The 13,576-nt window shown below is 42.3% G+C and overlaps 1 protein-coding gene and 1 long non-coding RNA gene across 2 annotated transcripts; one reads left to right on the top strand and one right to left on the bottom strand.

The window, feature by feature from the left end:
• Window positions 1-8,556: 8,556 nt before the first annotated feature.
• On the top strand, window positions 8,557-10,299 carry LOC311116756 (uncharacterized protein). Its single transcript, XM_084157447.1, has 3 exons — window positions 8,557-8,686; window positions 8,774-8,882; window positions 9,122-10,299. Exons 1-3 carry the CDS (start codon window positions 8,612-8,614, stop codon window positions 10,063-10,065), a joined length of 1,128 nt encoding a protein of 375 aa, XP_084013573.1. The 5' UTR covers window positions 8,557-8,611; the 3' UTR covers window positions 10,066-10,299.
• Window positions 10,300-10,348: 49 nt separating this feature from the next.
• On the bottom strand, window positions 10,349-11,680 carry LOC311116765. The gene is made up of 2 exons (XR_014611472.1): window positions 11,233-11,680; window positions 10,349-10,906 (listed from the first exon to the last, which is right to left on the bottom strand). It is a non-coding gene; the product is annotated as an uncharacterized lncRNA (long non-coding RNA).
• Window positions 11,681-13,576: the final 1,896 nt, after the last annotated feature.

The raw sequence follows: 13,576 nt of genomic DNA, 5'->3' as shown, positions 1-13,576 counted from the left end.
TCAGGTTATCAATCAACCTACCATGGTAGTTACAAACAGTACAGGAATGAAATCATCAACATGTATTGATCATATCTTTACTAATGCTGCAGAAATTTGTTTGAAAGCAGTATCCAAATCCATCGGATGTAGTGATCACAATATAGTAGCCATATCTAGGAAAACCAAAGTTCCAAAGGCTGGGCCTAATATTGTGTATAAGAGGTCATACAATCAGTTTTGTAGTGATTCCTATGTTGTTGATGTGAAGAATATTTGTTGGTCCATGGTGTGTAATGACGAGCAACCAGATGCTGCACTTGATACATTTATGAAATTGCTTATTCCAGTTACTAATAAGCATGCACCCATTAAGAAAATGACTGTAAAAACTGTTAAATCCCCGTGGATTGATGAGGAATTGAAAAATGGTATGGTTGAGAGGGATGAGGCAAAAGAGATGGCAAATAGGTCTGGCTGTACAACCGATTGGCAAACGTACTGCAAATTGAGAAATCATGAGACTAAACTGAATAAAAAGAAGAAGAAACTACACTATGAAACAAAGATAAATGACATAAAGAATAATAGTAAAAAACCTTTGGGGCACCTTAAATTACATTTTGGGCAAAAAGGCTAACTCCGCCCCATCATTAATTGAATCAGATGGCTCATTCATCACAAAATCCACTGATATTGCCAACTACTTTAATGATTTTTCCATTGGCAAGATTAGCAAACTTAGGCATGACATGCCAGCAACAAAGGCTGACACTACACATCCAAGTATATCTGACCAAATTATGAAAGACAAGCATTGTAATTTGAATTCCGTAAAGTAAGTGTGGAAGAGGTGAAAAAATGATTGTTGTCTATCAACAATGACAAGCCACCGGGGTCTGACAACTTGGATGGAAAATTACTGAGGATAATAGTGGACGTTATTGCCACTCCTATTTGCCATATCTTCAATTTAAGCCTACTAGAAAGTGTGTGCCCTCAGGCCTGGAAGTAAAAGTTATTCCCCTACCTAAGAATAGTAAAGCCCCCTTAACTGGCTCAAATAGCCGACCAATCAGCCTGTTACCAACCCTTAGTAAACTTTGTGAAAATATTGTGTTCTATCAGATACAATGCTATTTTACAGTAAACAAATTGACATCAGACTTTCAGCACGGTTATAGGAAAGGACAATCAACAAGCACAGCACTTACACAAATTACTGATGATTGGCTGAGAGAAATTGATGATACAAATATTTTGGGAGCTGTTTTGTTAGACTTCAGTGAGGCTTTTGACATTATTGATCATAGTCTCTTGCTGAAAAAACGTATGTGTTATGGCTTTACACCCCCTGCTATATTGTGGATAAAGAGTTACCTGTCTAACAGAACACAGAGGGTGTTCTTTAATGGAAGCCTCTCCAACAAAATCCAGGTAGAATCAGGAATTCCCCAGGGCAGCTGTCTAGGCCCCTTACTTTTTTCTATATTTACCAACGACATGCCACTGGCTTTGAGTAAAGTCAGTGTTTCTATGTATGCGGATGACTCCACGCTATACACGTCAGCTACCACAGCGACTGAAATGACAGCAACACATAAGAGCTGCAGTTAGTTTCAGAATGGGTGGCAAGGAATAAATGAGTCCTAAATATTTCAAAAACTAAAAGCATTGTATTTGAGACAAATCATCCACTAAACCCTAAACCTCAACTAAATCTTGTAATGAATAATGTGGAAATTGAGCAAGTTGAGGAGACTAAACTGCTTGGAATAACCCTGTATTGTAAACTGTCATGGTCAAAACATAATGATACAACAGTAGATAGGATGGGGAGAAGTGCTGCATTCTTCAAGGCAGGTCCTATCAACAAGGCAGGTCCTACAGGCCCTAGTTTCAAATCAAATCAAATCAAATGTTATTGGTCACATGCGCCGAATACAACAGGTGCAGACATTACAGTGAAATGCTTACTTACAGCCCTTAACCAACAGTGCATTTATTTTAAACAAAAAAAGTAAGAATAAAACAAAACAAAAAAAAAGTGTTGAGAAAAAAAGAGCAGAAGTAAAATAAAGTGACAGTAGGGAGGCTATATATACAGGGGGGTACCGTTGCAGAGTCAATGTGCGGGGGCACCGGCTAGTTGAGGTAGTTGAGGTAATATGTACATGTGGGTAGAGTTAAAGTGACTATGTATAAATGCTTAACAGAGTAGCAGCAGCGTAAAAAGGATGGGGTGGGGGGGCAGTGCAAATAGTCCGGGTAGCCATGATTAGCTGTTCAGGAGTCTTATGGCTTGGGGGTAGAAGCTGTTGAGAAGTCTTTTGGACCTAGACTTGGCACTCCGGTACCGCTTGCCGTGCGGTAGCAGAGAGAACAGTCTATGACTAGGGTGGCTGGAGTCTTTGACAATTTTGAGGGCCTTCCTCTGACACCGCCTGGTATAGAGGTCCTGGATGGCAGGAAGCTTTGCCCCAGTGATGTACTGGGCCGTACGCACTACCCTCTGTAGTGCCTTGCGGTCGGAGGCCAAGCAGTTGCCATACCAGGCGGTGATGCAACCAGTCAGGATGCTCTCGATGGTGCAGCTGTAGAATTTTTTGAGGATCTGAGGACCCATGCCAAATCTTTTTAGTCTCCTGAGGGGGAATAGGCTTTGTCGTGCCCTCTTCACGACTGTCTTGGTGTGTTTGGACCATGATAGTTCGTTGGTGATGTGGACACCAAGGAACTTGAAGCTCTCAACCTGTTCCACTACAGCCCCGTCGATGAGAATGGGGGCGTGCTCAGTCCTCTTTTTTTTCCTGTAGTCCACAATCATCTCCTTTGTCTTGGTCACGTTGAGGGAGAGGTTGTTGTCCTGGCACCACACGGCCAGATCTCTGACCTCCTCCCTATAGGCTGTCTCATCGTTGTCGGTGATCAGGCCTACCACTGTTGTGTCGTCGGCAAACTTAATGATGGTGTTGGAGTCGTGCCTGGCCATGCAGTCATGGGTGAACAGAGAGTACAGGAGGGGACTGAGCACGCACCCCTGAGGGGCCCCCGTGTTGAGGATCAGTGTGGCAGATGTGTTGTTACCTACCCTTACCACCTGGGGGCGGCCCGTCAGGAAGTCCAGGATCCAGTTGCAGAGGGAGGTGTTTAGTCCCAGGATCCTTAGCTTAGTGATGAGCTTAGAGGGCACTATGGTGTTGAATGCTGAGCTGTAGTCAATGAATAGCATTCTCACGTAGGTGTTCCTCTTGTCCAGGTGGGAAAGGGCAGTGTGGAGTGCAATAGAGATTGCATCATCTGTGGATCTGTTGGGGCGGTATGCAAATTGGAGTGGGTCTAGGGTTTCTGGGATAATGCTGTTGATGTGAGCCATGACCAGTCTTTCAAAGCACTTCATGGCTACAGACGTCAGTGCTACTGGTCGGTAGTCATTTAGGCAGGTTATCTTAGAGTCCTTGGGCACGGGGACTATGGTGGTCTGCTTGAAACATGTTGGTATTACAGACTCAGTCAGGGACATGTTGAAAATGTCAGTGAAGACACTTGCCAGTTGGTCAGCACATGCTCGGAGTACACGTCCTGGTAATCCGTCTGGCCCTGCGGCCTTGTGAATGTTGACCTGCTTAAAAGTCTTACTCACATCGGCTACGGCGAGCGTGATCATATAGTCATCCGGAACAGCTGGTGCTCTCATGCATGCTTCAGTGTTGCTTGCCTCGAAGCGAGCATAGAAGTGGTTTAGCTCGTCTGGTAGGCTTGTGTCACTGGGCAGCTCGCGGCTGTGCTTCCCTTTGTAGTCTGTAATAGTTTTCAAGCCTTGCCACATCCGACGAGCGTCAGAGCCAGTGTAGTATGATTCAATCTTAGACCTGTATTGACTCTTTGCCTGTTTGATGGTTCGTCGGAGGTCATAGCGGGATTTCTTATAAGCGTCCGGGTTAGAGTCCCGTTCCTTGAAAGCGGCAGCTCTACCCTTTAGCTCAGTGCGGATGTTTCCTGTAATCCATGGCTTCTGGTTGGGGTATGTACGTACGGTCACTGTGGGGACGACATCATCGATGCACTTATTGATGAAGCCAGTAGCTGATGTGGTGTACTCCTCAATGCTGTCTGAAGAATCCCGGAACATGTTCCAGTCTGTGCTAGCAAAACAGTCCTGTAGCTTAGCATCTGCGTCATCTGACCACTTTTTTATTAACCGAGTCACTGGTGCTTCCTGCTTTAGTTTTTGCTTATCAGGAGGATAGAGTTATGGTCAGATTTGCCAAATGGAGGGCGAGGGAGAGCTTTGTATGCGTCTCTGTGTGTGGAGTAAAGGTGGTCTAGAGTTTTTTTCCCTCTGGTTGCACATTTAACATGCTGGTAGAAATTAGGTAGAACGGATTTAAGTTTCCCTGCATTAAAGTCCCCGGCCACTAGGAGCGCTGCATCTGGATGAGCGTTTTCCTGTTGATTAATGGCCTTGTACAACTCATTCAGTGCAATCTTAATGCCAGCATTGGTTTGTGGTGGTAAATAGACAGCTATGAAAAATATAGATGAAAACTCTCTTGGTAAATAGTGTGGTCTACAGCTTATCATAAGATACTCTACCTCAGGCGAGCAAAACCTCGAGACTTCCTTAGTATTTGATTTTGTGCACCAGCTGTTGTTTACAAATATACACAGACCGCCACCCCTTGTCTTACCGGAGTCAGCCGTTCTGTCCTGCCGATGTAGCGTATAGCCTGCTAGCTGAATGTTATCATTGTTGTCGTTCAGCCACGACTCCGTGAAACATAAGATATTACAGTTTTTAATGTCCCGTTGGTAGGATAACCGTAATCTTAAATCGTCCATTTTATTTTCAAAAGATTGAACGTTGGCTAATAGGATTGATGGAAGAGGCAGTTTACTTGCTCGCCGTCGGATCCTTACAAGGCACCCCGATCTGCGTCCGCGATATCTCCGTCTCTTCCTCACGCGAATGACGGGGATTTGGGCCTTGTCGGGTGTCTGTATGATATCCTTCGCGGCCGCCTCGTTGAAGAAAAAATCTTCGTCCAATACGAGGTGAGTAATCGCTGTCCTGATATCCAGAAGCTCTTTTTGGTTATAAGAGACGATGGCAGAAACATTATGTACAAAATAAATTACAAATAACGCGGAAAAACACACATAATAGTACAATTGGTTAGAGGGCTGTAAAACTGCAGCCATCTTCTCCGGCGCTGTTCTTATAACAAGGCTGGTCCTACAGGCCCTAGTTTTGTCACACCTGGACTACTGTTCAGTCGTGTCGTCAGGTGCCACAAAGAGTTGTAATTGGCTCAGAACAGGGCAGCACGGCTGGCCCTTGGATGTACACAGAGAACTAATATTAATAATATGCATGTCAATCTCTCCGGGCTCAAAGTGGAGGAGCGATTGACTTCATCACTACTTGTATTTGTGAGAAGTATTGACATGTTGAATTCACCAAGCTGTCTGTTTGAACTACTGGCACACAGCTCGGACAACCATGCATACCCCACAAGACATGCCACCAGAGGTCTCTTCACAGTCCCCAAGTATAGAACAGACTATGGGAGGTGCACATTACTACATAAAGCCATGACTACATGGAACTCTATTCCACATCAAGTAACTCATGCCAGCAGTAAAATTAGATTTAAAAAACAGATAAAAATACATCTTATGGAACAGCGGGGACTGTGAAGCAACACAAACATAGACACATGCATACAAACACATAACATACACACAATACATACATTATAGATATGGGGTAGAGGCCTGAGGGCACATACTTAATATGTTGTGAAATCTGTTATGAATGTATTGTAATGTTTTTAAAATGTATAACTGCCTTCATTTTGCTGGACCCCAGGAATAGTAGCTGCTGCCTTGGCAGCAGCTAATGGGGATCCATAATAAATACAAATATAAGACTAAAGCTTACAGATGCTCTCACAATTCTAGGCTCACATAGCAGCCCTGCAGTGGCTCTATTAAATGCACTGTGTCCCATGTTGAGCTGAACCAAATGATAATTACCAACAATGGCACTCAGCACCCAGACAAGCGCCAAGGCAAGCCACACACGCCTGGAAGTCACTATGCTCAGGTAGTGGATGCTGTGGCAAATAAACACATATTTGTCTATTGCCATGAGGGCAGAGTCATCTGAGCGCTCCAAAGGATGGTACTCATAATATTAGAATGTGCCATGCATCACAGTATGTGGGAACAGAAGAGAGTGCAAGACAGTGAATGCTGCAACGAAGCTATGCAAAATACCTGACTCTTTAACAAAGTGTAGAATGGCTGCCAGAAGAGCTCTTTAAGTGTCACCAATCCAATGAGTAGGTAGCTGTTCATCACCAGAGAGAAGAGGAAAAGAACAACAAAAATAAACAAAATATACGTTTTCCCTGAAGCGATGTGCTGGAAAAAACAGGCAGACAGATCCAGCATGTCTTGCTCCTCTTGAAAAGTGGTCCTGTTGAGAAGGTGTGAGGTGTAGAGAGAACATTCAGTTCTGTTGAAGCCATGGTGCTGATCAGATGTAATAGTAGTACTAGTAGCAGAAGCAGTCCCTGGATCTTGGAGATAGAAGAGAAAACGCTCTGAGCTATCTACACTCCACAGACGTCTCATTTACATGTTATGCCTCTTATACTCGATGTTTGCAGCTGTGTGGTGGAAGGATATTTATAACCAGTCTAAACACGTACCAAAGGTTGCCTGCTAAGAGCAGGCTGGAGGTCAAATTTGTTGTGGCATATTTTTAGTTTAGGTCATTTACAACTGCAGTGGAATAGAGAAATGTGATAGCGCTATACAGTATAATAGCCCCTGGGGCTATCAGAAATTTGCTTTGAAGCAAGCGGTTGTTTTGATGCAAGGAAACCATATCGTGGAGAGGTCTGCCTAACAGTATTTTGCCTAATGAATGTGTTGGAAAAATGGACAGGAGGACACTTGAAAATGTTCCAGCCAGTAATTGGCCGAATGAATGTGATGGGGTTGTCACGATCGTTTACGGACGAGACGGACCAAGGCGCAGCGTGATATGCATTCATATTTATTTACGTACTGAACACACGACAAAACAACAAACGAAACGTGAAGTCCAAGGTAGACAAATAACATACCTCACACGGAACAAGATCCCACAACTAACTCGTGCCAAAAGGCTGCCTAAGTATGGTCCCCAATCAGAGACAACGAGCTACAGCTGCCTCTGATTGGGAACCACCCCGGCCAACATAGATCTACACATCATAGATACTATAACAATGAACAAACACAACACGGAATATACACATCCTGACTCAACAAATAAACGTCCCTTGAGTTAGGGCGTGACAGGGGTTTCTGACACCTTAACTGTTACACCAAGTGTTCCAAACCTCTTGAAGAGGTCGCTATAGGTCACTCTTGTTGGGTTAAGGTCATTAACCCCTTCCTTTGAGAACGCGTGTCCCCAGGCTTCTATATACCAAGTCCCTCATGTGTACACACCTCCCTCTTCTTGACTATCCTGCCAACCCTACTTGTCCAAACCCCCTCAATACAATAGGCCCTTTTCACGTGACGTCAGACAACTTCCGTTCTGCCGCGATGCAGGTTATGTTTACATCCAGTGTCGCTTAGGAACGCTTAGCTAGTAGCACATCATTATGGAGTTCACCCAGTCCCTTTCACATCTGCCACCAATACGACTTAACGACGTAGAACGACTTGCTGACAAGTGGTCCCTTACTTCAAGATCGAAGCTTGATAAAGGCTACAAGTTCTTCGTTGAAGGTTACCTGTTTGATTATGAAGGTACGTGTTTATCTTTATTTAGCTTAAATTAGCCCTATGCTAGCGAAGGTTATGAGCTGACGAGTTTCTGTTTTGCAGCCTCTTTTTAATATTACTACTGTTTGTATCGACCGTAAGATAAGAGTCAGTAATGTATTAATGGCTAATGCTGCGCCCTTTCTCCCAATCACTGTATTGAAACAGTCTCAAGTGTAGTTAACGGTGAGGTGACAGTGAGAGGGCGATGTTACAGGTCCATGAAGAAAAATGAGGAGGCTCATCGGCTTCAGGTTTCTCAGATAAACAGTTCTCTAACATTATGATAAGATAGGTTAAGATAGATAAGTTTTCTTTTTGTTGTGTTTTGCTGCGGTTGCAGATTTAATAAGAATGATTCCACAAAGTTCCACTGTGGATCAGTTTGTTTCTCAGTCTGAGCTCTGATTTTGTATCATTAAACTTAATACACAACGAAATTCTTACAAACCGATGTGGGTTGTTGACGGCAATAAAGACTGGGAAAGATTCTGTGATAACTCAAAATGTTCAAATTTTCGATAAGTGTTGGCACTACTTGTCAAAGGTTTCAGAACAGCCAATTTTTCTTAATTAAAAAAAGAAATTGGGTTTTGAAAATTGTGTACAGTAGTTTATAATGAAACGCAGAAAAAATGTTTTGTAAGTACAGCACTAATTGTTATGTCTCTATGAACAGGTTACACTAGACTCTGCAGAGGTTCCTGTGGTACTCAATCACATGTCATGTTCCTGCTCTGCTGGGAAAGCACTATGTAATCACATAGTAGCACTTCTTTTTCAAAGTGCTCACTATGTTACCATGGGCTTTAAGACAGTGCCATTGCCTCTGTCATGCACCAGCGCACTGCAGACCTGGCACCGGCCTAGGACACAGGTCAGATATTATTTGTTACACTGATGCAGAACTTTGCAGTTTGTATTGACTTTTGACAATGTATTGTTCATCATTATTATATCACAGGGAATTGTACCAGAGGCCACCAATGATATGGCGGTGTGTAAACCAGCGGCTAAGAAAAAAACAAGTGTCAGAGCTGGTGTGAAGTGCACACTGTACCGAGCCTATGATGGTGAGTCTGAATGAGCCCCCGCCTGTACTAGAGCACAAAGACTTTAGTGCATTTCTAAAATAATACAAACATAAAAGTGATTATTATTTGTTACTTTTTATATAGACTTTCAGTGGATATTTTTTTATTTGTATTAGAAGCATGTACGAGACTGGATGAGTGTGGTTGTCTTTTTTAGTGAAAAAGATAAGGTGGCATTTAATGAAATCTAAACTTGACATATCTCACTTTCATGCCAGGGCCTATTCCGGATCCTCACGTCATGGCCAGTGCTGAGAAACTGAAAGACATCCGTCCACAACCAGGGATTTGCAAATTGCTGCACGGGCTTGAGGGCCTTAATTTGGTGGACTCTAAATTTGGCCCTGTGCCATTTGGGTCTGTGCTTTCTTACCAGTGCCCTCTAGAATTAAGTAGAGATATTATTAAACACCCTGGTGCCAGTGAGTTTCCTCAGTTGCCTATTGAAGGTTACAACTTTAAATTTCCCATTGATTTTGAGCCCAACTACATACAACAATGTCATTTGGACAGCCTGATTGTGTCAGAGGAGATGTCTGCTGCTATTGAAGCAGAAACAAGAATGCAGTCAGAATGCCAGCTGTGGAGCCAGGTACGCAAACCCCGACTGACAGCCAGCAGATTCCGTGAAATATGCCATGTTCGTGGGGAGTTGTCTGCCAAGGCTTTGGCAACCCGCATTCTGAGAGGAACTCCTCAGACAGCTGCTATGAGAAGAGGGTTGGATCTGGAACCTGAGATACTGAGGCAATATTCTGATTTTTGTGATGTCTCTCTGAAACAATGCGGGGTCATCATCCACCCTGATTCACCTCACCTTGCAGCCAGCCCGGATGCTAAAGTCTTCTGCCCAACAGAAGCACCACCATTTGGTCTTGCTGAGGTTAAGAGTTGCGATGTTGAAAATGTTACCCAAGTTAAACACCTGATCACAGTTAAAGGCCAGGCCTGCCTTAAGAAGAGCCACAAATACTACTATCAGGTTCAAGGCCAACTCGCCTTAAGCGGACTTCAGTGGTGTGACTTCATTACAGATACCCGCACTGACTTCACAGTTGAGAGAATCTTTAGGGATGAGGAGATTATCCACTCAATGCGACAGAAGCTTGATCATTTCTATTATAACATCTACATGGATGTCTTCTTAAGTTATAAAACATAAGGCAGAATTGTATGTGTAAATAGTGTTAAGGTAAATGTGGAAGGTGAACCTTTGACATTTTTTTCTTTAACTGCAAATTAACTTGTCATATACTGTATATCTCCTATGTACTGAAACACACATTTTGAAAAGGATTGTGATGTAAATGTCGACATGTTTTTCTTTAACTGCAAATGAACTTAATTGTGTTATATACTGTATATCTATGTATTGAAATACAAATTTTGAAAAGGATTGCGATGTTGTAAATGCTCTTACCAAAATCAAAAAGGATTGGAAGCAGTTGCTTGCAAACATATATTTAATAGTTCCATCAGTGCCATGACACATAAGCACATAACATGGTTAATAGTTGGATATTTTTACAATATATCACATTAGGTTCATTAATAGCTATGAAAAAGTTATTACCCTTAACAAAAACATACAGTATAACATTAGATCAATTAAATTACCAACAAAGTTAATTCATATTTACATTTTTTTGTACATACAATACAGTAATATAAAAGTACTTCTATTTACAGCCCATCTAGCTTACTCAGGAAATATACAACTTCCAGTTGACAAAAACATCAGACTGGTTTGTCTCCTTTAATGTCAAGAGGTCCCTGATAGTTCGACATGAGGCAGCAGATGGCCCACAGCTGATTCACTGAACCCACTGTGGAAAGAGGAACAAGCCCATCCCAGATATGGTACTCCTTCACCCTCCGTATGGCCCTCTCGACTAAAATCCTCAGCCGGGCGATGGCCTGTTCTGTTTGTTGTTTGAACAAAATGGTACACTGCAATAGCATCTTCTCGAAGATTGTGCCATGCTTCGGTGTTGGATGGGATACTGTTGCGATACAGACACCGGGAGAAAAGAAACAGCTAAATTAACATTCAGCTTTGACCAGGAATCAATATTTATCTAGCTATCATGCACAACAGTATTTGAATAGGTGAGTTACTATACATTCATGAATAAACTAACTGCCTAACAAAGGGTTAGATAGCTAGCTAAGTAAACTTGTTACATTACAGCCAGGCAGCAATGTAACGCTACCTTTTAACGTTATCGGTATCTGGTACTAAGTTGTTGTTAGCAAACGTTAGCCCACTTTTAAGTAACTAAGGCAGTGAACAATTATGAATTAACAATAACGTTAGCAAGTTACAAACCATTGCATATACGTAAACATTATTACTCGTTGAGAAGTCTCAGGTTACGGGCGAACGGAAGTGAAGTTAACCTGCTACGCGGAAAGGCGGAAGTTAGATGACGTCATCGTGAAAAGGGCCTATTCTAAGATTTTAATCTGTAACCAAATGATTGTAATAAAGTTAAGCATATTAACTCATTATTAATGGTTGCTTGCTACCCAAATCTTCAAACCTGAGGTATTACACTTGACTTGAGTCAAATGTAAGTAAAACTAGAAATTGTAAATTTTCGAAGAAAATGTGTGGGCTTGCTATAGTCTACAAAAGTGAATAGGAGCAAACACGCATCTCACACACCAAGTATCCATCCATGAGTGTTCTGGTCTCCCTGCCTGGCCCTGTAGTAGAGACATCTACTCCAGAGGTACTTGCTTAAGTCACAACAACTGATGAGCGGTTTGGGCAATATGGCAGAACTCTCATGTCCTGTGGCTGGATCCCTCAGTACAGGCTCTGAAAAACATTGTCACATTGGCTGCCACCCAGAGCGATAGAGGCCTACAAAGATGTAGTGGGCGAAAGCAAAGATAAACTCTGTGGGGAAAGAGTTGCTTCTGTTCTACTCAGGCTGTTGCCATAGTAACAGCTGAGCTTGTCAACAACAGGTGGGTTTTGTTTTAGCATAGACATTAATGGTAGCTAGCAAGCTATCAAAGGGATTCTAGCTAGCTGATGAGATAAAATGGCTGAGAAAAGTGGATTGGAGAACTGGACTTTGGTGCATTAAGCATCAACAGCAACTCCGACAATTTAAGGTAAGTTAGCTAGCTAACACTTTAGCTAGGTAACGTTAGCTCCATGAGTGCTACTTGGCTTTTCCAACATGTAGTTACGCTAGCTAGCGAACGTTAACGTTAGTTCTATCGATATAATTAGGAATTATAATACAATAGGATCTCTTGTTCTATCACTCACTGCATTATTTTTGCATTCAGCCAGCTAACAGTTAGCTAGGGGAAATTCCTTGGTTAAAGATAGGCTCAGCAATATGACAACATCACGTGGGGTAACTTTATTTAAATCTGCTATTGCCATTGCATACCTGGCTTTTCCCAATATCATGAGACATGGGAAAGAGTACAATGGACAGTAAAGTTACTGGACATTCACCTTTATATTTCTCCTGGGACAAGCAAAGCCAGCAATGTATATTACAAATAGACCTTGAAGAATGACGTTAGGTTGTATGTCAAATAACATGGACATTCTGATTTTCCACTCTTTTTTCAGTCTTGACAGATTATAATTGGCCCTTTCTACCCTCTGTGATAATGAAGTATGCTGAGCCATTAGCTATTTTAAATTTTTTGTATAGATCGGAACGAGAATCAACAATGAAAAATATTTGAGAGAGCATCTAGAGGTGGAGGCCTTTTTAAGGTTTGTTAATTGGCTGGCACTGGTTGACGGTAAATATTCAGACATATTATTCTCCTTCTCCATGAGGGCTCTCAAGCACTCTAGCTCCAGAAATTAATAACAAATACAATTCTGTTTCATATTTAGCTACAGTAATGAAGTCTAACTGGCCAGTTGCTTGGGTACCTGCTTCTTGATTTTTTACAGAGATGTATTTCTCAAAAGACCCACAGACATTCGAGAGTTCGCAGCAGGTGGGTTCAGCCAACACAAACTGACACGCACACAAAGATACAAACAGACAGGGACAGTCCTCTACTTTGAACTACCAATAATTAACATAATATTTTCTCTCTTTCAGATTACTTTACCAACCCAAACCTTTGTATGATCATTGGCTCCAAACTGCAGGGCGGTCCTGCCGACACAGGCACAGACTGAATCCTTAACGGATTGTTTGGCAGTTCAACTGTTATTGAAGTGTAAAACTGTAACAAGCCTCTTTCTCTGTGTCCTGCACATCCTCTGTATTGACTAGTTATTTGTGTCAAAGTAACATTATATAAAGTAGGAATGTACTGGCATCCAGGCAGAGTTTCTTAACAAGCATCATTACTACAGGTTAGTTACAGGGCTACAGATAGAAGACTTCTAGGCCTATAGGGTGGAGTGGACAGCCTCTTTACAGGAGTTTTCTCCGCGAAAAGTCTAAACGGGATCATTGGGACGTTCCAACTCTGACGTTACCCCATTGAAGTTGAAATTTAAAACAGTTAAGGTTAGATGAGAGTATGGGTTAAGGTTAGTGACGTCCCAAGGATCCCGAATAGCACTAACCATTTTCTCAGGCCTTAGAGTACCCCCTTCTGGACTCTTACGTACTTCCATTCACTCTCCAACTCATCAGATGAAACAAAAAAACATTAAGCAAGATGAGAAAATG

Source organism: Coregonus lavaretus (genome assembly GCF_964263955.1).
Source record: "Coregonus lavaretus genome assembly, chromosome: 3".
Lineage (NCBI taxonomy): Eukaryota > Metazoa > Chordata > Actinopteri > Salmoniformes > Salmonidae > Coregonus > Coregonus lavaretus.
This window is presented reverse-complemented; position numbering and strand designations above follow the sequence as displayed.